Source organism: Apteryx mantelli, chromosome 5 (assembly GCF_036417845.1).
Source record: "Apteryx mantelli isolate bAptMan1 chromosome 5, bAptMan1.hap1, whole genome shotgun sequence".
NCBI classification, from domain to species: Eukaryota; Metazoa; Chordata; class Aves; order Apterygiformes; family Apterygidae; genus Apteryx; species Apteryx mantelli.
The window spans coordinates 12104231-12126483 of record NC_089982.1 but is presented as its reverse complement, the minus strand read 5'-3'; the positions used below and the strand labels follow the sequence as shown (position 1 = coordinate 12126483).

General features: G+C 45.8%; 3 protein-coding genes across 3 annotated transcripts in view; 1 reads left to right on the top strand and 2 right to left on the bottom strand.

The window, feature by feature from the left end:
- CNOT6L (CCR4-NOT transcription complex subunit 6 like) overlaps nt 1–14966 on the top strand; it is a 31744-nt gene extending 16778 nt beyond the window's left edge. Inside the window, exons 2-12 of the mRNA XM_067297519.1 lie at nt 1560–1681; nt 2168–2354; nt 2809–2894; nt 3343–3432; nt 4308–4376; nt 6789–6946; nt 7900–8054; nt 9437–9588; nt 10882–11106; nt 11807–12009; nt 12377–14966. Of these exons, the coding sequence (XP_067153620.1) occupies nt 1570–1681; nt 2168–2354; nt 2809–2894; nt 3343–3432; nt 4308–4376; nt 6789–6946; nt 7900–8054; nt 9437–9588; nt 10882–11106; nt 11807–12009; nt 12377–12589 (1650 nt within the window). The 5' untranslated portion in view covers nt 1560–1569 and the 3' untranslated portion in view covers nt 12590–14966. The remainder of the gene's footprint in view (nt 1–1559; nt 1682–2167; nt 2355–2808; nt 2895–3342; nt 3433–4307; nt 4377–6788; nt 6947–7899; nt 8055–9436; nt 9589–10881; nt 11107–11806; nt 12010–12376) is intronic.
- Nucleotides 14967–18794: 3828 nt separating this feature from the next.
- LOC136992144 (C-X-C motif chemokine 13-like) lies at nt 18795–19823 on the bottom strand. The gene is made up of 4 exons (XM_067297012.1): nt 19760–19823; nt 19232–19367; nt 18969–19052; nt 18795–18864 (listed from the first exon to the last, which is right to left on the bottom strand). The coding sequence occupies exons 1-4, from the start codon at nt 19821–19823 to the stop codon at nt 18795–18797; spliced, it is 354 nt and encodes a 117-aa protein (XP_067153113.1).
- A 1489-nt stretch (nt 19824–21312) lies between these two features.
- LOC136992143 (C-X-C motif chemokine 13-like) lies at nt 21313–21972 on the bottom strand. The gene is made up of 3 exons (XM_067297009.1): nt 21909–21972; nt 21525–21654; nt 21313–21400 (listed from the first exon to the last, which is right to left on the bottom strand). Exons 1-3 carry the CDS (start codon nt 21970–21972, stop codon nt 21313–21315), a joined length of 282 nt encoding a protein of 93 aa, XP_067153110.1.
- Nucleotides 21973–22253: the final 281 nt, after the last annotated feature.

Sequence of the window (22253 nt, the reverse complement as noted above, 5' to 3'; positions counted from 1 at the left end):
AACTCGAGTGCAGGAGGTTGAGCAGTACTGAAGTGTAGTCTGTAACTTTGATTTCGTTGGTGAGTCCAGTTCCTAATTTTCAAACTCTGAAATGGGGATCTAAGTTTTTCAGGTCTAATGCGGTGTCCTTACCTAATCCATTTCATTCATCTCCCTGGACTGAACTGCTGCAGCCCAGCAGCAGGAGTGCCGAATCCTCTTACCCCGTGGCTTTTATTGCCATGTGACTTCACCTGTAAATAGAAGTTTGCTATAATTAGAAGTGTGGTTTGCATCTGCCACGTGCTTGAAACTTGGCGGTTTAATTCAGTGTAAATGGAATTTCCTTGTGTGTTCTCAAGGGAATAAAAGAAATAGTCTTCTAGCTGAGACACTTCACAAAGGAGAGCTCTGATAACTCATGTTGCTATAAAATGCCAGAAATCTGTTTTGGCTATCTGCAGCAGTAGTTATTCTGAATTTGAAAAACTGTTGTAGTTTAAACTAAGCTCATAAATCAGATTTGTGACCTTTCTTTAGCTGGAAATAATCTAAACTAGTTTCCTCAAATTCTTCATAGGTTTTCGACTTGTCAGTTCAGCAAAGCAAACAAGGGAAGGTTATTTTAAGATCTTCACCCCTGTCGGAGCTGGTTGTAATAGAGGCATACAGATAAGGAAAAAATGCCTTCTGTAGACCAGTCTGTTTGAATTCGTATAAAATTACGGTTTTGTGTGTTTTGTTTGTCTGGGGAGGAAAGGAGTAGGGTGACGAGCAGTGAACAGCTAATTCAGTCAATCTTATGTTATAAACTGAACAAATCCCCAGCCTTTCTTAGTGCCGTGGTCTGGAAAGGTATAGAGGAAAGCATCTCACCATATCGTCTGTAAAGTGTATGGGTTTTTTGGTTGGGACATCAGAGCGCTCTTCTGACAAGTGTCTGGAAAATTAGTTGATTTGAACTTGTCTGTTTGCAAACTTGCCCTTAAGATGTGAGTACATTTGATATTCAGATACCCTGTATGTATAAGAACTGCTGATGGGAATTTTACCTGCCCCTTGTTTTGTCTCTCCTAGGCCATTAGTAATAAAAAGGTCTTGACTGATACTAAGCATGAAAAAGCATGAAACAAAAAAGCTAGATAGTTAATGGGGAAAAAAACCCCAGCCTATTCCCCTTCAAATTGCACTTTCAAGTCTTGAGTAAGTGAAGTGCAAAACTGGGACTTTTGTATGCTGAAAATTATTGCTGTAAAAAACAGAGAAGAGTCTTCCTCTCAGCTGTTTCCTATGTAGACTACAGGAGAGAGTAATCCATACAGGGAATGAGTGAAATGCCATTGTCTTGTCTACAGGTTCTGTGAACTTCTATAAACTTCTGTGCGTGCGTTTTTGCAGAGTGTCAGTGGGGACAATGAAATGAATTAGAAAATTGATAAGAATAGAACAGTAAAATAAATACTTAATAATTTTTCTATCAACTTAAGTTTTCTGTATCAAATGTTATACTATTTCTTAAACAATAGAAATGAAGAAAGGTTGTTAAGTGACATAAAGTAATGATTGTGATGATCTTTCAGACTAACAGGGATGCCAAAGGAAAAATATGATCCTCCAGATCCTCGCAGAATTTACACCATCATGTCAGCCGAAGAGGTAGCCAATGGGAAGAAGTCTCACTGGGCCGAATTAGAGATCTCGGGTGAGTCGATTTGGTTTCGAATTTTGGTTCAGCAGAGTCTCAGCGTGCAAAAATTGCACCAGACCCTTCCCGATAGGAGATCCTGCAGTGCAAACAGTTTTTCTGAAGTGGGGGAGGAATATTAACTAACTTACTGGATGGCCTGCAAGCCTTGCTTGCTCACTTTCAATTCATTTGGTTTAAAACACTGCCTCGGTTTGGGCGCTGATTTCTCTATAGCGTATCTGCTTCCATGCAATTTTACCTTTGTCTCCACCCTTTTAACAGGGAATGTTAGATGATTATTTAAAACCTGCTCGAGGAAAGGATATCTGAGTGGATTTTCTGCAGGCATCGTTGAGTATTGCATTGACGTGATAGGGTTCCCACGCTGGAAATCCTGTCCAGCTCTGCAAATGGGTTTTCTGACATCTCTCATAGTTTGTATGCAATAATTTGAGAGTGTAAAGCTGACTGAAGAGGTGGTTCTTTACTTTTCTTTTTTAGGTAGAGTGCGGAGCTTAAGTACGTCCCTTTGGTCGCTGACGCACTTGACGGCTCTACACCTCAATGACAATAATCTTACTCGCATTCCGCCTGATATTGCCAAGCTTCATAATCTGGTTTACCTGGATCTGTCATCCAACAAACTCAGAAGTTTACCAGCAGAACTAGGAAACATGGTATCTCTCAGGTGAGATAAATTATTCTACTTAACTTTCCAAAACTCTGTTTTATGGGGATTGGGACAAAGTGTTTTTTGACTTTCTTTTCTTGGATTTAATTATTCTGAAAAATTCAAGATTGGTGCAAAGACTTAGTTCTAATAATTACTTTTGTTATACTTTTTTTCTCTACGGATCGATATCTGTATGTTATGTAGTATTCTGCTTTGAAAAATTATCAGTTTGAGACTTGGGGACTGACTGCTGTTTAACTTCTCCCTGATTTAATTTTGTCTTTATTTTGTTTGTTTTTTTTATGGGAGTATTTCAGTTATGCTGTGAAATGGGAAGATTGGTATATCTTTCTTTGATACAAAAAATTCAGAATGGAAACTGCCATCTTTGAAGAGGGGCAGCATATAGTCCTTTAAGAATTTTCTTCTGAAGTGATACTCATCCAAAATGTTTTTGCATTTGCTGCAGGGAATTGCTTTTAAATAACAATCTGTTACGGGTTTTGCCTTATGAACTTGGACGGCTCTTCCAGCTACAAACCCTAGGTTTGAAAGGTGAGTTCTTTACAGTAAAATGTTCCTAGAAGTACTGTTGAACTGCTGAGAGGGTTGGGCTCAAAAGCTTGATGTATTACCTCAACAATTCCTTACAATTTATTTTAGATATTAAACTTGTAGCAAAGATGACCAAACAGTCTGGGAAATAACGCTGTTTTTTTAATGCTCTCAAACTTCATTATAAGCTTATTTCAAATTTGTAAATAGATAAATAGACCTCCTAACTTACTCTGTCTTGATTGAAATGAGTTGAAGGAAGAAGTCCGTATGTGCTGGCCATACCTGTAGCGCCTGCTACTGTGGTATTCTAGAGTTACGGAGTTAAGCAATGTAAAGATCTTCTAGGTCAGTTTTCTGTTCTCATTATGGGAGATTTTCTTTTATTGGGAAACCTCAAGAAAGCCGGGCAGCTACTCACCCAGTTCTTGTTTTATTTGGTTGGCAGGCAATCCTTTATCACAAGATATTCTCAGCCTCTACCAGGATCCAGATGGAACTCGAAAGCTACTGAACTACATGCTTGACAATCTAGCAGGTGACAAATCTACAAATCTGATTGACATAAGTGTTTTAAAAGTATGCTTTACTGATGGTATCTGTCATTCACTCAAGAATCTGAACTGCTGAGCGGAGAGTATTTTCTAACCGCTTTTGTGTTTTGAAATACATCTTTTGTACTCCTAGCTGTAGGCTTTGGCCTGTGTCTGGAAAACACGCTACATGCAAACCTTAATGGGGTTTATGGTGTATTTTTAGGAAGCATGTTCTTTAAATGTTGCCATTCTATTACTTACTGTGCTTTCTTAAAAACTTCAGTTCATGTGCAGATTGAATAGCAAAAATCCACTGGAGTTGGTAGGATTTTGCAATTCAAGAATTCCTAATTGTTAAATTTTAATAGTAGCTGTATTTATGTTGGAAACTGCTCACAGCTGAACTCTACTGTGTTGTAAAACCACCAGTGTTTTACATGGTCTTTCTCTCATGCTGCCTAAAGACCCAACATCTAGCTTCATAACTGGAGAGTATGAATTGCATGAATGACTGCGATGTAGGGTAAGGTTCTTTGGGAAAGGGAGTATAGGATGTCGAACCACTGCAAGATTTACCGCTTCTTCTTAAGCAATATATTCAAGGTGCAGGAGTATTTCAGTGTTTCTTCTAGATTTAAAAGCAAGAGAGAAAAATAATTGGGAATCATACAACTGACAATTTGCTCTTACTATAGTTAGCTTTTTCTGGCCTTTAAATGTTTTTTTATATCCTTGTCTCCCCTGGAGCTTAAAAAGACTTGGGGAGTTGGGGCTGCAAAGCACAGGGTGAAACAGTCTTGTTGAGTCATCAGTTTGATTTAGAAATTGTAACTTACGATGATAAACCCTGAATTAATCACTGCTTTAAATTTTTTAGTTCATCCAGAGCAGCTGCCTCCAAGGCCATGGATTACTTTAAAAGAACGAGACCAAATTCTGCCCTCAGGTAAATCTGTAGTTCTTCTCTCTGTGTTCAGACAACGAAGCACTGAAGAATTCTTCTTCGGCTTTATTCTCACTGAAGTCTTTTGTGTTACATGGATCAGACTGGAAGTAGCCATTTGTGTTCATTTTTTACAAAATAATTAACACGTGGCTGAGCTGTGTTTCAAAACTTGGCTGTAAATACCTGTTTTTTTCAATTCTGATGTGATGTCAGGCATTTCTCTTCCATGTTAGGTCTTTTTGTATTTGCTGCAGCCACTGAGGACCAAGCGAAAGAGCTTTCCTTTTTTTTTTTTTAATGCTATTTCATAGTATATAGAAGAACTGTAAAATCGCTGTGTACAAATGCAGTGTCCACACCTACGCTGACTAGCATTAGGCTTTGAGAAGTCCCTTATCTGCAAGAGAACACGTGGAGTGCCTGGTACTGCAGTTAGTTTAATGCCCTCTATTGTTGTTTATGATAAAGTGCAAGAGGCTGCATTTCCTCAGTATGTACAATCCACTGTCTATTCTTCCTGAATGTAGCCCTCAAAAAGCATTCATGAGCATGTATAAAGAACACAAACGCTAATATAGTTATTGCAGAAGATCTGATTAATAACTAACAAGAGTAATATTGGCAGTCTTCTCCGTGTTTTTCTTAGAAACTCCAAGATATTAGGTCTTCAAGACTTAATTCAGTAGTGTGTGAAGCAAGTTAATGTAGTAGTTAAGATCACCTGTCACTTTTTTATTTTCAAGAATGGCAAACCAGCAAAAAGTAGAGAGAAAAGGAGGAAATACCCAAAATCCTGTATGCCACCATAGCATAAAGCTCTGCATTTCTGCTTCAAATTCCCTTACAAATGAGGATCTCAGTGCACTTCTACTGACTTGATTTTGTTTTTTTAATCAAACTTTCTGAGAAGAAACAGAATTTAGGAGTCATTAAACAGCATTACACTAAGCGAATGAGCTGTGGGATATTTCATGGTGGAAATGGCAAGACCCAGTGCAAGAAGCTTTTCAGGAAGAAAAAAATCAATAGGTTGTTATAATAAAATGGAAACAACTGAATGGCAGAAATCTTTTTTGACTATGAATATAAAAATACAGCTGTTTTGTTGTTTAACACATATTAATCTGCAAAACCATACCAGCAGTCTTTGATTTGACTTCAGTCTGCGCAACTGTCTCAGTGCTGCTTGCAAATGCCTTTCTGCTGGTCTTGGCTATATCAAACTTTATCTCATCAAAGAACAAAAGATGTTTTTACATTGCATTTTTAGCCTTTGTAATGAAGCATCTTGAAGTTCAGAAGTAATATTTCCAGCTCCTGTTATACTGAAAAATATATTTGTGTGTGCTGAATTATGCTGTACGTGTTGAAACACTGGCCGCAGGCTTCTGAGAGAGGCACTGACAGGGCCTGGGGTGACATCACAGTAAAACCTCACTTAATTCCCTGCAAGTATGAACAGTCTTTTCCTAGTGGCATGGTGCTAGGGTATTGCATTTACCTACTTTTTTTTTCTTTTTAATTGGTTTAAAATCTAAGGTGATGTTTGACGAGGGGGCTAAAAGATTTGCGCGTGAAAGAACTGTGTTTCAAGCTGAATGACCTGATGAGATGCATGCTGACTTCTCCCTTTTTTTTTCGATGCCAGCAAATAATGTCTTAGGTGCTTGCTAATTTATGAATTCATTTCTCCTTTTCTTGCCCGCCCTCTCCCAGGCCTCTGTCTCTCTTGGACTTGATACACTTCAGCCACAGGAAGGAGGAACAGTATGTTTTTCTAGTCAATTAGAAATACATTATACAGGTGCTAGGAAAATCATATTAATGTTTTGGAATTAAACTGCCTAAAAATGAGGCTTTCTAAAGCAGCATTTCTCTCTGATGCTGCAGTATCATGACATGGTAACCATTCCTGAATAGTTTGGTTTTGATTTTGCTCTCTAACTGTGTAGGTCATGCAGGCCTGAGGCTGCTGTATCAAGGCAGTTAAAGCACTGAATATTGGGGTTTGACTCAATTGCTGAAGTGGTGCTCCTTTCCTGTCCCCCACCCCCAGCTCCAGAGAGACCGTTCCTAATTGTTGCTGACCAGTAAATTACCCCTTCCCCAAAGGAAATAAAGAATTAACTGCAAAATGAGATTTCATTCCTATGTTACAATTATTACTCCCTTGCATTTTGGTGGTAATGCTGATTTTTTTTCACAAGATTTTAGCGTTACGCGATAACTGCTGGCTCAGCAGGGCCTTTTTAACTCCTGTTCATGAAACTCACAGTGGAACAAGCCCACTGAATTTTGTTCGGTAGGGCCTCCAAAATAGACCATGTAAGATACAGTATTTTGACTTGAATAACTTCAGCGTTCGTTATCTTCCGAGGCTGACGCCATTTCCCCTTCTTTGTTTCCTTCTAGCTTCGTTCACAGTTATGTGTTACAATGTGTTGTGTGATAAATATGCCACCCGGCAGCTCTATGGCTACTGCCCATCTTGGGCACTGAACTGGGAGTACAGAAAAAAGGGAATCATGGAAGAAATAGTCAACTGTGATGCAGATATCATTAGTCTTCAGGTAATAACTTCGTTTCACATCAGAAACAGAAAACATTAACTTCCACCTTTAGAATGTAATATTCTCTTGAAAGCACCATATTCTCCTGCCTGCTAACAGACTGTGGGGCTTACCGATACAAACTGTGCGCACAGCTCCTTGTTCACGTGTTATCCTGTGTTTTATGAAATAAGACGAAGGAACTGAGATAAAATTAGCTAAGCTACTTTTTGGAGTTTACTGCAGAAAGGCAGACTGTAGAATGGTAAATCCCCAAATGCCACTGTCTCTCGTTCACTCCTGCTTGGTACAGAAGTTAAAATACATGTTTCTCAAAAATAATCTCACTGAAAACAGAGGGGACCAACATGTTCAGAGTTAAGTAATTGGTTGCTGGATTGATGCTTGTATCCTGCTGTCTTACTAGGAGTTTATTGCAAATGTTTAGTACAGTTGAGCACCTCTGTCTTTAACGTGATCTTTGTTTTCTAAGCATGCTCTGGTAAATAAAAATCCTGCATAAGATGAGAACCGTTATCTTGTTCTGAAAAGCTCAAGAGAACCCTATTGGAAGTCAGACATTACTGCAAAGAAAATGTATGGCTATAGCAGAGTGAGAGACCCTTTAAGGTAGAGCTCTCAAGGTTAAATATTAATTGCTGCTGGATATCCATAGACTTCTAAGCAGTTTTAACCTAGTACAGTATCCGCACTTGTATGTCAAAGGTATAATCTCCCACTGGTATTCAAAATACACCTGTCACTTTCTCTTTTGGGGGATTCCAGGATATCAAGGAACGCGAAGCTGTTTCCATCAGGCCATTAATCTAGGAAGTGACATGATTTGTGCAAACATGAGCCTTTGACTTTGGTAAAAGTTGCTGATTGCAAGCCAAGACAAGCACAAGTTGCCATACAGTGATAAGAGGGGCTTGCTTGACTTGTTAGTCTCGGATATTTGTGTTCAATTCCAGGAAGTGGAAACAGAGCAATACTTCACCCTTTTTCTGCCAGCCTTGAAAGAACGAGGATACGACGGATTCTTTTCTCCAAAGTCACGTGCCAAAATCATGTCTGAGCAGGAGAAAAAGCATGTGGATGGCTGTGCAATATTCTTCAAAACAGAAAAGTAAGGGGCAAAAGCAGCTTTTCTTAAAAGCATTTAAAAATAGTTTGATTTATGTCTGAAGGCCTCCCTCTCTCAGGATGTATGCTATCCAAATTACTATGCTGTAAAACAAAACATGAAGTTCACTACTTCTCTTAAGAAACGTAAAAGTTGTAGGAGGGCTAGTATGAATAAAAACGTACATGCTTTGTTTTTGCACTTTTTGGTTGATCTACTAATAATATCACACCTTTCTTTACAAACTTTTCCCTTGCTTGACATAAAGTTTTACCCCTCTAAGATTAATCCTTAAAGATCCATAAGCTGTGCTGGCTTAATCTTCAGGTATTAAAAGATGTATTGCTGCCAGAGGATCACAGAATATTCTCTGCTCTAATCTGGGTAAATTTCTGAATACCTGATCCATAAAGTTCAGCTACACTAGAAGCATCAAACTTTTGGGAAGGAGGAGGAGGTGCTGGCATCACACTGCTCATTTGTGCAAACTGCTCCTGGGACTGTGCTCACGTTGTACTGCTCAGAAGTTCCTTCTGAATATTCCCTCTGAGCTATTTCACTAATCAGACTGGAAGTTTCACAAAATCTTAGCCCCTTTCTGTGTATTCATTGCTTTCAGAAACAAAAGTATGCCTTTCGGATGGTGTATAAAAATAATGGAACTGGTTCTGAGTAGAGAAAGTTTGTGAAAACAAACAACTGATGTTTTGAAAACCTTGCTGCTGACAAGATTATATAGAGAAGGGGTTATCACTCTTTGGCTGCCACTGTTAAAAAACAGAACAACTCCATTTGTCTGTTAATAATAATTAAACTTATTTTTATTTTCTAAGATGAGAAAAAAAAAAAGCTTTCATTCAAGAGGAAGGTTTCAGTTTGTTCTGAACCTAGGTGTTTTGGGGCATTTTAAGGCTGGAAGGGAATGAAAACACAATTTCACAAAACTAATGGTGGTAGCTAGCGGTTAGAAAGAAGCTGTTCTTTAATAACACATTTGTCCAAAATAAAAGACAAGCCTTTAATGACCGTCTCGTCTTAATTTTTTGCCTCGGACACTCTCCCGAGGAGGTGTGATAACCTCTGTGTGTTACTCTGAATAGGCCTCTCACAGTGTTACACTGACACGAGTAAGCACTTCCTAGACCCCAGATATCTCATCTCCCAGGAGAGTAGCTCCCTTGTCAGACGGAGAGCTCTACACAGACTTGGTGATACTTCCAAAGCTGTTTTTCCTTTATTAAAATGAAAGGACAAAAGAGATGCACCTCACCCTGTCCCACAGGCTCTCCCCACAGATGTGGAGGACTGGAGTTCACATGCAAACCATATCTTTAAAATACCTATATGTCATACGTTTTTACATGCAATTCTGTTTGTTTAATCAGATTTACCCTGGTGCAGAAGCATACAGTGGAGTTCAATCAGGTGGCAATGGCAAACTCCGAAGGTTCAGAAGCTATGTTAAACAGAGTGATGACGAAGGACAACATTGGAGTTGCTGTGGTGTTAGAAGTGCACAAAGAATTATTTGGAGCAAGTGAGTATGTCCGTGGTTATCTTAAAGACTGGTTATTCGGTTCCACTTAAGGTGGAAATTATTCCTTATGTAATGCGATTCTGTAGAATATTATTGCCACTGGTGGTGGTAATGAAATACTTGCAGAAGAGCAAACACTGTTCATTGTGCTAGTTTGAGAAACGGTAGTCCATCAGAAGCTAAAACAGGCCATAGGTGATATGATTTCCTGGTTTAGCTGCACCTTCATCCATATGTCCAACATCTAGCTTTCTCCTCTCAAGTTTTTGTCCTTGTTTACTTTGACGATTAAGTTCTACTTGATAAATTTTTTCCAAGGTCAGCATGCTTGCATGCAGATGCTCTTACCAATACTTGTTGGAACTATTCAGCTTCTATTTTCAAGTCTCTTTTTCTTATCCTTTATTGAATCCTTCCATCCTCCCCCAGTGATTACATGACAGTGCTGATGTATTGATGTGGAAAAATGAGATTATCAGGTATCTTTTGACACCAGCTGATTGACTGACTGTCACATTTTCATTAAGTTTGATCAGATGCAGTAGACAATTTCAGGAGAGTTAGAATTGCCGCCCTGCTCTGTTTGTGTGCCTGTTTTTTTGATTACTTGTTTCTAGTGTACTCTTGAAAGGAGCAGGATGTCCAAATTGCAGGACAGGAAGAAGCTGCCTGTAACTTTATGTCCCATCTTTTAGAGCACCGTTTCTCAGATAAATAGTAAAAGCAGCTGTAGTGTTTTCCAGCAACTAAGTTCAAACTGCATTCATTTAATGAGTTTTGAATTTTTCCCAAGGGACCAAGCGGCCGTACTGTGTCAGGTAAGAGTCAGGAAACCCTCCTGTGCCTTAAACATTGAATAGTGGTACATGGTTTAAAAGTCAAGTGATGACTGCTTTCACCTTTAAATTCATAGCGCCCTTTAGTGCCTGGGGATTGGAGAGTTCTTGAGATGTGTCCTGGAGAAGTGGAGAGGAAGAGGAGGAAAGCATTTAGAAGAGATGTTAACACATGCAGTTGAGCAGTAGAGATGGAATGAAATCCTAATTGTATCGTATTATGTGGGTTATTGTTCTTTCCTATATGGGAGAGATTTAATCAAGTAATGATATGTGAATGTTGTTGATTTAGAAAGGAGCAATGGTTCAGGAAATGCCTGTTTTCCCCAGTGAATGTACGTCCATCTGCTAGCGCGTCTGAAGCCCTTAGTTGCTAGGCCCTGAACATGATGAGGGGGAATCGGCTGTGTTCACGTAATCAGCCTTTTCACTGAAAAAAATGTATTTATTTTTCTAGGTATGAAATCACTTCATGTGGACAAACAGCTGCTCATTGTGGCCAATGCCCACATGCACTGGGACCCTGAATACTCAGATGTGAAACTCATTCAGACTATGATGTTTGTCTCAGAACTGAAAAATATCCTTGAGAAAGCCTCAAGCAGGCCTGGTAGCCCAACAGCAGATCCTAATTCTATCCCTCTGGTGCTGTGTGCAGATCTTAACTCACTGCCTGATTCAGGTAGGACTGATTTCTTCTTAATTTAACTTATTTTTGTAGAATGCTTGAATCCTCTTTTCCTCTGAGGGTTATTTGTTAGTTTATACTTCCTTGGTTAAGTATTGATGAAAGCTTTCTTAGTTAACAGCTGCCTTTCAAAATCTGAATAAAGAAAATGCAAGCCATCTGGTTGAGTAGATTGGTTTTTGTGATTAACTGGACACTCTAGAAAAGCTGGTCATGCCTTAAAAGATGTGTAGAAAAGCACAAAAAGATCTTGAAATGAACTGCTAAATAAATAGCCTTGCCTTGAGCAGCACTAATAAGTGGGAATGTAGTGAGTTCCTGATGTAACATGAAAACTTTCTAAAGAGATGGACTTGCTGTATGATGTTTAATACTGAACTATCAGAAATAGATATGAAAGCTGCTTCTCTAGCACTCCCTGTGTCAGTACATAGACTGTGGTCCTACCGCAGTCCTAAAAAATTGTGTCAAAACCACTGGAGAGCCTCTGTTCCCTGGCTGCAGGTCAGAAAGCTGCATACCTCTCAGAGACGGACGAGACGGCTGCTGGGTAGATTTGCACTTAGGTGGGAAGCTCTTTTCTTTCTGCCTTCATGGGGTCTCTTTTTGGTGTTTTGGGTTTTAACGCCTAGGTCAAAATACCACGAACGCTGTATTTTAAAGCAACTCACTGAACCGTTTCCTTTCCGAACAGGTGTAGTGGAATACCTAAGCAATGGCATAGTAGCTGACAACCACAAGGACTTCAAAGAGTTGCGTTACAACGAATGTCTCATGAACTTCAGTGGCAATGGGAAAAACGGGGCTTCTGAAGGAAGAATTACGCATGGCTTCCAACTCAAGAGCGCTTATGAAAACAACTTGATGCCTTACACCAATTACACTTTTGATTTCAAAGTAAGCAGCGATTTTTTCTGAAATGGCAGGCATTGACCTGGTTTCTCCAGGATGCTGTCTTAATTCCCTGGCAATTGGCTGTCTTTCTCTCTGTTCCTGTAAGTGCTTCACCACTGGTTCCTACACTTGCCGGACACTTCCATAACACACAAAAATCCTAGATGTGTTGGCGTTTTTAAGCTTCTGAAGCTGACTCTGGTCAGTGACTTAAAACGGAGACAGCGCTTTGAACACAAAGAGGTGTACGCGTTTATTACGCTACTCCCGGTGCTGTACGTCTTCCTCTGAATTGCAGCGAGAGGCAAGTCGAGTACGGGTTGTGAGGACCCGGATCTGTTCTCACTGTCATGTTTCTCTTTCTCCCTAGGGTGTGATTGACTACATTTTCTATTCCAACACTCACATGAACGTGCTTGGTGTCCTGGGGCCTTTGGACCCTCAGTGGCTGGTTGAGAACAACATCACTGGGTGTCCACACCCTCACATCCCTTCAGACCACTTCTCACTGTTAACACAACTCGAACTCCATCCTCCGCTCCTGCCTCTTGTCAACGGTGTTCACTTGCCCAGCAGGAGGTAGTGGAGCCCTGCCCCGTTGTGGGCAAGAACCTGTTGTCATGGACCTGTACAGTTGTAAATCAAAGTATATAGGAGTGAAGTATGGCCAACCTTAAGCTGCTTCTTCAAGCTCCTTTCCTTATGTGTTTGATATGAGATTTTGCACATTTTGGTGCATATTGGTATCATTTGGCACTAGGGCTGGAACCAAAGTATTATTCCCTTTCCAGGTTTTTAATTTAATTTTTTTTTTTAACTGGCAAGCTTTTTCTTTTCAGTAGGAAGCTGCACTTATAAGTGGACAAATGAGATTAAAAACTTGCATAGTAGCATATTTAAAGATGATGCTTTTTTTCCAGAACATGGCAAAATGAGCCATCCTTTTAGGAGAAAGAAAAACAAAAGTAGAAATGATTGTCTTGTAGGAAGTATATTAGAAATGCTGTTTGTCTGAACCCAAAATGGAGACTGAACTCTGCATCCAAAATAAATTTTGCACATCAGCAAAGCACTTAATATTTGACTATAAATTATTAGCGGTGTGGCCCTGCCCGTTATCTAATTAATATTAGAAAGCCAAAGATGGCTTACTAGCCATAGTGACACTTGAGGTCTAAATTCTCCTGATGTAATTTCATTTACGATGAATTTTACGATGACCTTACATCGCACAAGAAGTTGTATTTGAGCATTTAATGCCCTATAGATTGCTTGCTTGGCAGCCATAAAGGTAGCTTTTTTTAGGTGCTCTGAAGAACTCGGTCCTTTCTGGGTAAGATACTGGGTAATCCGAACCGTATCTGTTAAACAGAGCTGTCTGTCTGCTTTGGCAAACCGGGGTGAAACACTGTTCAGCAGCGTAGTTTGGGAGCAGGATTTACAAATGGCAAGAAATCGCACTTAAATAGTTGCAAGCATTTGAGTTCTGGGAGAATAAATAAGTTCCAGATCTGTTCCAGGTTCCCTTTGCTGAAGTTCAGTTGCAAAGGTGAGAAACTTTGGATTAACTGGTTACGCCAAGGGTACAGGAAAAAGCCGCTGGAAATGGTCTTACTTCTGTCTCCGAAGCGCATGGGGAGTAGCTATCTGAATGCTTTTTTCATTGGGGGAGAGAGTGGTAGCCATAATCATTCCTGGGATTATTTTTCCTGACCCTAGTTGCCAAATAGCCATCATAGGTTTTTAATACTCTTTCTTTCTGTTGTCGGTCAGGGTTGATTTAAAAAGCTGCTGGTTCATTCCCAACTGTTAATGCTCTTTAGATGTGTTGGAAATCTTTTTTTTTTTTTTCTTTTTTTTCTTTTTACACTCGAGGTGGCCAGTTCAAAACCTTGTGCCTCAAGAGGCATTAAACATAATGCAATTTTCTAAAAAATTGGTTGGCTGCTTGATGTTTAAAAAAAATGGCACAGTAATAGGAAAAGGTTGTGTCTGTGTTTTTAAGTTTTTCTTTATTCTGCTTTTTTGCTGCTATAAGATTTTCTTGAATTTATATTTTAAACTTTTCATGCACTTTACTGTTTCTAGTCTCAAAATGTGATATTTTTAATAAATGAAAAAATTTTCCATTATGTGAATGAAATTTTTAAACAGATTGATAGCCTATATTTATGTCTCATTCGTATACTTAAAAAGTCAAATTGAAATTGTTAAATTAGTTTTAAATACTAAGGAGCCATCTGCTGTCTTGCAAAACTGACAATTCAGGCTGTTCCTCTGCTCTTTAATTATACATTTCCTTTGTCGTTTTATACATAGGAAATCATCCATAGGAAAAATGAATTGGACCTAGGGTAGAAAATATTCCCTGACTTTTGTTGGGGGGCCGGGGAGGGGAGGGGGGAGGGGACGCAACGCAAAAATTGGTTCAGCGCAATGACAACTCCCTTTAAAAGAAGTGCCTAAAAACGGAGGCGTCATCTATTCTCTGCTCTAAATTGGAAGTTATCGTAGCTGGGTGAAAATTAATGTACAGAAGTTGCTTTGTGCAGCACCAAAAGCCCTTTCTAAAGACGGATTTTTCCTCTAGGTGCAGGTATCTCTCGTTTAATATACCTCAGCGTTCAACACCTAGCCGCAAGGATAAATTGAGAAAGCAATTGAGAGTATAGTACTGGAAAGTAGAATAGCATGAAAAACTTAATTTTGTGGACATTACCTTTCTGTAATCAGCTACTGTATCTTTTCCGGAGGGGGGGTCCCTGCTCTGGAGGTATGCACTAACCACCCCTTCCCCTCCTGTCCTACACGCATGGTCAACTGGCAACGTGAGCAATATTTCCTACCATACTTCACTCCCAATATTTTTTGAGCTGTTTGTATAAAATGGAATTTAAAGTTCACCTCTGATTGTATATGAACTGCCGAGGAGCCCGTTTATTAATAAAAATAAAAACCAACAGCAATCTTTTGTAATATCAGGGTGGGAGAGGGCGGCGACGAAAAAGAAAACCTGCGAAAGGTTGCACACAGCTGAAGTTTTACTTTCCTTGGGTCTGGAAGCGGTGGAAGCGTTCTGGTGCAGGAAGGGGTTTAATTAGATTTTCTCTGCTTCAAAAAGCTCTCCAGAACGTCCATTATGCTGTGCCGTTTTTAAAACGTTGTTTTAACAGATGTTGCACAAAAAAACCTGAATTTAGAAACAGAAAAAATGGGTCTTGTTTGTGTTTTGGTTGATAAACGTATTGGGGGGCGTTTTTACCCGCCTTTCACGTGTCTGGCTCCTGCCGCTCTCGTCAGCCCGGGGCCTCGTTTCCTGTCTCTTGACACTGGGCCCCTAAAACCCACGTACTGCTCCTTGCTGTCGTGCTCTGGTCTGCAGAATGAGTGTGCCTGGCGTCACCGTCCGAGCAACAGCACTGCCTGAGACAAGCGGAGAAAAGCAAATCCAACACCCTTCGACAAGCAACTTTTTAAAATTCGCTATGGTAAATCTGTTAGCTATGGGGGGGGGTTGCGTGTATATACATATATAAAGAGAATTTTATACAACGTAGCTGAATATTTTTGTTTCGTTATTTTGATGTTAAGGAGCGGGAACGTTCGCGTAGCGCACGTCGACGTCAGGTGTGGCGCCGTGGGGTCTCAGACCAGCTTTTCTTCCCCTTTGCCGTGTTCCAAGCTTCTTCCGTCCGTTTCTAGCTTTCACTGAGGAAAAACCTCCATTTTACCAGTCCTGTGTCTCCGTGTGCAGAGCGCTGAGGTCCTGCCCGGTGAGCTCGGCCGCGGAGCCCCCGAAACCCGTGCTCCCGTGCCCCGCCGCCTGGTTTGCAAAGGTGCTGAGCGGCCGCGGCTCCCCTTAGTCCTGCCTATGGGGCTGGGTTTCCCCGGGGGGGGGGGGGGGGGCGAACACAGCTTTAGGGGCCCGGCTTCCCCCGCGTAGCTCTTAAGACTTCACGGCCAAACCACAAACAAGTATTTGAGTTGTCGGAGCTTCCTATCACTTGCTTCTCTAGCGGCTGGCTTCGGTGGCGGCTGGGGGACGCGGAGCAAGGGGAGCTCGAGGGAACGGGTTTTTTCTAATGCTGTCCAAACGAAACCACGAGCCGGCATTTTGAATTTCGCAGAGGTGAGGTATGGGCTCTTATATGGGTGTGGAAGGGGAATTTCGCCTTCAGCAGCAGTTGTCACCCCCCCCCCCCCAGGGACCTAAGCTTTGCACACTGTTATGGTTGGTCTGTTCTTGGCTGCTCCACACTTTTTCAGAGGTATTTTTATTGGCATGGCAATAAAGATCTAAGGCCCAATTTAAACATACAGCTTTTTTCCTGGAATGACCCTCTCTCTCCCTGTTAAACTGGGAGATGATTGACCTGAATGCATCCTTCTCGGGAGCTCTGCTCAGCTCCCTGAGATGGTGTCAAGAGCTCAGAGGGAGAAATGTCGTCTCTTCCGCCCTTACCATTTTACTTTTGAGTTTGCTGTTCTTCCGTGATGGATCCAGGTTTTTTCCTAACAGTGGACGAATCCCTCCTCCGGCCACAAGGCGATGCAGGCGATGGTATGGTGTGTAGGTGTATCTGAAGGGCCTCTGACTATTAGAAAGAATTTAAAACGGAGGTTGTAAAGCTATAGCTACTGGCACAATTATAACTGGCCCAGTATCATATCGTGTGACCACTCGTGGCACCAGTCCTGACCACGGGTGAGCTTTGCCTTGGGGGAATGAGGGCAGACACAAGAAGCAGAGCCGGTGAGATAGGCACAGGTATGGCCCAGTCAGAGAACTGACAACGTTGAAAGAGTTTAGCGTAACCTGCTCTTCATAAGAAAAGCGATTGCACTCTTTAATGGGTACTAAAACACGACAAAGTTTGCTGGGTTTGGCTTTATTGGAGGATGACTGACTTTAGGGATAGAGTTTCTTGGAGTATGGCTGAAAATCAGCGTGCAGCTGGAGAAACGCGCTTGTGTTTCAGTACGGGAGTTTTTAAGCAGCGTTGATGGCAAAGCACGCCAAGGGATACGACTCTTCCACTGTTTTTCCCCTCGCAATAGTACAGCGCGGTCTAGCTTGCGCCTCACCCCTGTTTTAGTGGTGGGGGTTCGAGTGAGCCTGGTACTTGGTCTTGTCCTCTTTGGAGACCGGTTTCTAAAATTTAGGCATTTGCCAAGTTTGCATTTGTCTGTACTTGTCTTGGCTCCAAAGCGCAGAAAAATCACGGTGTCTCTCTTTACAAGCGACACGCTCCGTTACTCTGGCTTCGTTTTCCGCTTTTAAGCCTGGCATGGAACGTGCTCCTCCCGAGCAGCTGAAGTGTTGGCGTGCACCACGCTAGCGAAGCACGCCCTGAGTTCACAAACCGCCCGGTTCGGCTGGGTCAGCGGTGCTGTGAGCTCGGGCTCCCCCTGCCCTTGGTGGGTTTTGTGCTGGCTCGGGCCCCAGTGAGAACTTACTCTGTTTCGCCCACAAAAATCAGTAGTAAAAAACTCTCTCTGCTCGGGTCCCCCTAGCAGGTTTGTGCTTATCGCAGGGTCTTTTCTTCCTTTTCTCTGAAAGAACCTGGCTTTTGGATAAAGCGCCGCGGCCCCCCTGCACCAGGCCGTGTAACTCCACGGGATCTGTAAGTCTGCGGCTCCGTGAGAAACGGCTGGGCAAGAGGAAGGAGGCAGCGGCGGTGGGAAGGCCGTGCCGTGCCGTGCCGTGCCGTGCCGTGCCGGCAGCTGCGGGCTGACCAGGGGGACCAGCTGCTCCTGCGCGCAAAATGATCGCCTGCCTTTTTTTAACCTTAGGGCAGCTCAGAAAGGGAGATGTTTAAAACCCTGAACTATTCCTTTTTTTCTTCCCTTTTTTTAATTTTGGTTCTTCTTCCCCCCCCCCCCCCGCGGCCCCCCCGCCCCCATTGCAGAGAACGGTTACTGCTCACACCGATGTATAGGGCTAAATGGCTGCTTGTTTCTTTGCACCTGTGTGCTCTTATTTCCTTCTGTAGGCAATAAAAGGCCATTTGGCAAGCGCCATCGTGTCCCGTGGTGCTTCCTGAGAAGCCGAAGGCGCGCGAGGTGGGAGGCAGCGACGGGGTCCGAGCTGGGGCGCCCGGGGCGGAGGGGAGGACAGCACAAATGGGGTTCAAAGCCTTTAACACCTCTCACCCTTCGCTAAGTCCCCAGGCCTCAGACACCTGCATCCAGCCGGCTTTGAAAATGGTAATAAGTTTGCTAGGAAGGAGGCGTTTTTAGCTTTGCGCGTCACGCCTGGGTCCTTGTTCCCACGCAAGGAGCTCCCAAGAGCCGCGCGGCATCGGCCGGGCGACCCGTGTGGCTCTTACATCTACACTTGAGCGTTTCTTGCGCCTGCTTCAATTCCTTACAACCTGCTTCAACTGAAAAGCCTCAAAACTTAGCTGCAAGCGGCGGCTGCCTCTCTCTTCCTAAGGGCATCCCCGTAGGACGGCTTCCGGGCTGACGCAGTGATCTTCCCGCAGCGTTTCCTGCGGGAAGCGCGAGCCCGAGCTGGCTTCGTCCCTCAGGGCACGTTCGGATGAAATACAACGTCCGCGCAGAGCCGCGCGAGAGGAGCCGCCGCAGCCGATGGGAGCGGGTTCATCCTTTTATTGAGCAGCGTGCGCGGCGCAGGAGCCCCCGGGGCCGGAGCAGGCCGCTGGGCTGGTGCCGCGCGACCCGCCGTCTCCGCAGGGACCGGCTCCCGTTAGGGTGCCGCCGCGCCGTCCCCGCGAGCAAATAAATAACCGGGGAAGGTGGGCGGCCCTGGGGAGGCCGCGGGCCGGCTACGGGGCTGGCCGCAGCCGCTCCGCTGCCCTGCGCAGCACCGGCGCTGCTTCTTTCTTGGTGGCGTTCCTGCAGATTTGGGAGATGAAAAACAAAAAGGAGTGAGGCGGGGGGTGGGGGGCGATGCTGGCCACGCGTTGGCTGTTCGGCGTGGTTTTGGGTGCTGTGCGTACCTCTGCATCAGCCTGTGGATGAGCAGCTGGATCCAGGGTGCCTCGGGGGCCACGCACACTTTCTTATTCCTCTTCAGCGAGAGGCTGAAAGGCAAGGGGACGCGGTGAGGCCCACCACCGCCAGGCTCCCCCCCAAAAAAAAAACCCTTCCCAAGGGTTTCCTCTACCCAAAATAGCCCTCACCGCGGCGGGGCGCGAGGGGGGACGAGGCTCTCTCCCAGCCAGCGGTTTTGCAGAAACGGGGCGCCGGGCCCCCCACTTACATGATCTCCTTCCTCCTGCAGTAAATCCCCGGGGAAATGACGTCGATGGCCAGGATCATGCCCAAGCCGACCACCTGGGAGGTGGATTTGATGCACTTGCAGCGCTTGTTGGTGAGCAGGCTCTCCAGCGACAGACCTGCGCCCAGAGCACCCCACAGCGAGGTCCCAGCCCCCGTGCACACGGGAGACGGGACCCCCCCGCCACCGCCGCCGCCGCTGCCGCCGCCGCCCCACCCTCCCGCCCGGGCACCGCTCGACGGCGTGGGGATCTGGGGGGGATTGCATGCGAGGTGGCAGCAGTTTGGGGTGGGAGACGCAGAACCTGGCCGTTGGAAACCTAACGCGCGTTTTCAGAGCCTGGTTGGGCTCCTGCCCGCCAAGAGCCGACGTTTCCCGGCGGCCGGAGGAGAGTTAGCGCAGACCAGTTTGGAAAATCCAGTGCGGGAGGGCTCGAAAGGCAAATTCAAGGTGAAAGAAAACCGAAAAGATAAAATAGGAGCGGGAAACCCTTTGCCGAAAGTCACTCACCGGCCGCTGGCACCAGGTGGCTGAGGAGCAGGGCGAGGGCCAGCGTGGCCGGCAGCAGCTTCATCCTCGCCCAAAACGCCCGCGAGTGCCGCCGCCGCTGCCATGCAAGGCCCTCTTATAGCCTGCGCCGCGGGGGAATTCGCAGAATAGGAAATGGAGAGGGGAAAAGCGCCGCCGCGTTTCTCCCCGGCCCGTCCTTCCCCTTCCCCTGGCGCTGCTTCCCCGTGGACACGTGGCGCGCGGGAATTTCAGTGCCGAAGCCGGGGGAGGCGAGGGTTGGACCCGCCGCGCGGCTGCGAGGGCCCGGAGCCCCTCTCTTCCCTGCGCCTTCGCAGCCTGTGCCCTGAAAAGCCCCAGCTTTCCCAGCTTTTGGGCAAAAAAGAGAGGTTTGCCCGGCTCGGGGGCAGAGGTGGGGGGTGTTTCGGTCCAGAAAGAGCCAGGGCTGAGCTGTGCCCGGGCAATGCTTTTTGCAAAACAGAGAGTCACCATAAAACAAGCGTTAAATTTAAAAAAAAAAAAAAAGGGGGTGGGGGGAGTCTATCGTAATACGAAGAAACCAATATCGCAGCTTCCTTATTGCATCGCCGCAGTATTAGAGGCCGGCGTGAAACCACGGCAGGCTTGTCACGGGGATGCCGCGAACCCCAAGCACTGCTTGTGGATGTGATTTTGGGTAGCGGCCCCGCTCGGCACTGTGGCTCGCGTGGGCACCATCGCCAGGCTGCCGCCACGAAAACGCTCTTGGCCGCGCGCCGCGGAGCCGGACCTAGCATGGGGGCTCGCACAATTGTACGAAACCCTCAAAAACTCCTCACCGAGCAGCGCTGCCGCGACTAAGCTGTCAGGGGCGAGGTGGGGAAACGAGCACAGATGGGCCAAAGGAGAACACCTATTTAAGCGTGTTAATTCCCCTTTTTGCTGGAAAACTGATGCCGCTCTTCAGCCGTTTGCATCTCCGGAGCAGCGAGGGCGTCCCCGGGGCTGTCACCGCCAGCCACCCCCCTGCCCGTGAGGGGCTGCCAAATCCCCCCAGCTCAGGGGGAAACGTTGGGGATCCCCGATCTGCTCCCCAGACCCCCCCAATCCCTGGGCCGCATGTCCGGAGAGGGACGCAAAAGACGATGACGGAGCGGGTGTGCGGGCTGCCACCTTTAATAGACAAGTTCGGCAGTGCCCTGAGGGGAGCTCATGCTTCCCGCAGGCGCCGCTGGGCATGTTGCACGAGGGTGGGAGGAACAGAACGCCGTTGCAATGGTTTGAGTGGTTTGCAGTGGTCTGCAGTGGTTTGCAAGGGTTTGCAAGCACAAAAGGGGGGGAAAGCGCGCCGGCGAAAGCGCTGCGGGGCTTCGTTCGGTGGCGCCAGCGCGGCGTCGGGGGAGCCGCTTTTCAGGACATCTGGCCTCCCCGCGGCTCCCGCAGCAGCTTCCTTAGGGGGGAGCCTCTTTCTTCCTCCTGCCGAAAGTGGAAGGGGAGAGACGGGTGAAACAGGGCTGCTGCCCCGGGGGCTGGTGTCCCTCGCGGGGACGTCCCCGGCGGCAGGGCTGGTGGGCAGCTTACACGCTGGGAAGGTCCCGCAGGAGTTTCTTCACCCAGGGGGTGTTGGGCTCCACGCACACTCTCTTGCGGTTTTTTAATAGAATTCTGGAAAACAAGGCGGGTTGGCGGCACTGTCAGGCCCCCGCCAAAGCGGGGGGCCCGGCGGCCAAGGCGGCGACTGCCGAACTGGAGGGTAAAATTGCCAGCCAAGCCACGCAGCCCCACTTACACGACCTCCCGGCGCCGGCAGCTGCTCCCCACCGGCCTGACCTCGATGCTGTCGTACGTCCGCGGCGGGATGAAGGTCGCCGTGGTCTTGGCGCAGCGGCAGCTCAGGTTGCCGTTGGCTTCCAGCAGGGCTGGGGGCACAGGGCTGTGGCTCGCTGGGGGCACCCCTAAACCCTCCTGCCCCTGGAGGCAATCGCCCACCCACCCCCCCCGGCCCCATGCCCCCCAAAACCCCTCTCTATGGGGCCCCACCGCTGGCTCCCTCCTACCCCTGCTGGAAAAAAGGAAAAGGGAGGGGAAGAAGGCGGAAAAAAAAGGAAAAAAAAAAAGAAAAAGGGGGGAATAAAAGGAAAAAAGGGCAGGAACCCCCGCAGCCCCCCCTCACCTGCGTCAGCGGGGCGGTGGGCACCCAGCAGCAGCCAGAGCAGCACGGCCGCCCAGCACGCCATGCCGGCCCCGCAGCACCAGCCCCGCCGCCGGCAGCGAGGCAAGGGCCAGAGTGGCCTCGGCAGCCACCAGCACCGCACCTATTTGAGCAGGGAAATACGAGAAGTGAAGCCACGGCTTCCCCACGGCGCCCCGTCACCGCCGGCCCATGGGGGTCGCGGTGGTTTTTGCCCGCCTCTCTTCCCCGCTGGAGGCGTGTGCTGAATTGGCAATGCTGCTGATAAAAACCAGCTCCGGGCTTGGTTGGGCTCGGGTTCCTTAAACCGTATCTACTTTGCCTTTC

Bases quoted from the DNA above. Each gene is read 5' to 3' on its own strand.
- LOC136992144 (XM_067297012.1), bottom strand. From the start codon at position 19,823: ATGAAGCTGCTGCCGGCCACGCTGGCCCTCGCCCTGCTCCTCAGCCAC. The intron at 19,053-19,231 runs GTAAGTGGGGGG...CTTGCCTTTCAG, and splicing joins TGCAGGAGGAAGGAGATCAT to CCTCTCGCTGAAGAGGAATA. The intron at 18,865-18,968 runs GTACGCACAGCA...CCAAATCTGCAG, and splicing joins ATCCACAGGCTGATGCAGAG to GAACGCCACCAAGAAAGAAG.
- LOC136992143 (XM_067297009.1), bottom strand. From the start codon at position 21,972: ATGGCGTGCTGGGCGGCCGTGCTGCTCTGGCTGCTGCTGGGTGCCCAC. The intron at 21,655-21,908 runs GTGAGGGGGGGC...CTGTGCCCCCAG, and splicing joins CCACCGCCCCGCTGACGCAG to CCCTGCTGGAAGCCAACGGC. The intron at 21,401-21,524 runs GTAAGTGGGGCT...CTTGTTTTCCAG, and splicing joins TGCCGGCGCCGGGAGGTCGT to AATTCTATTAAAAAACCGCA.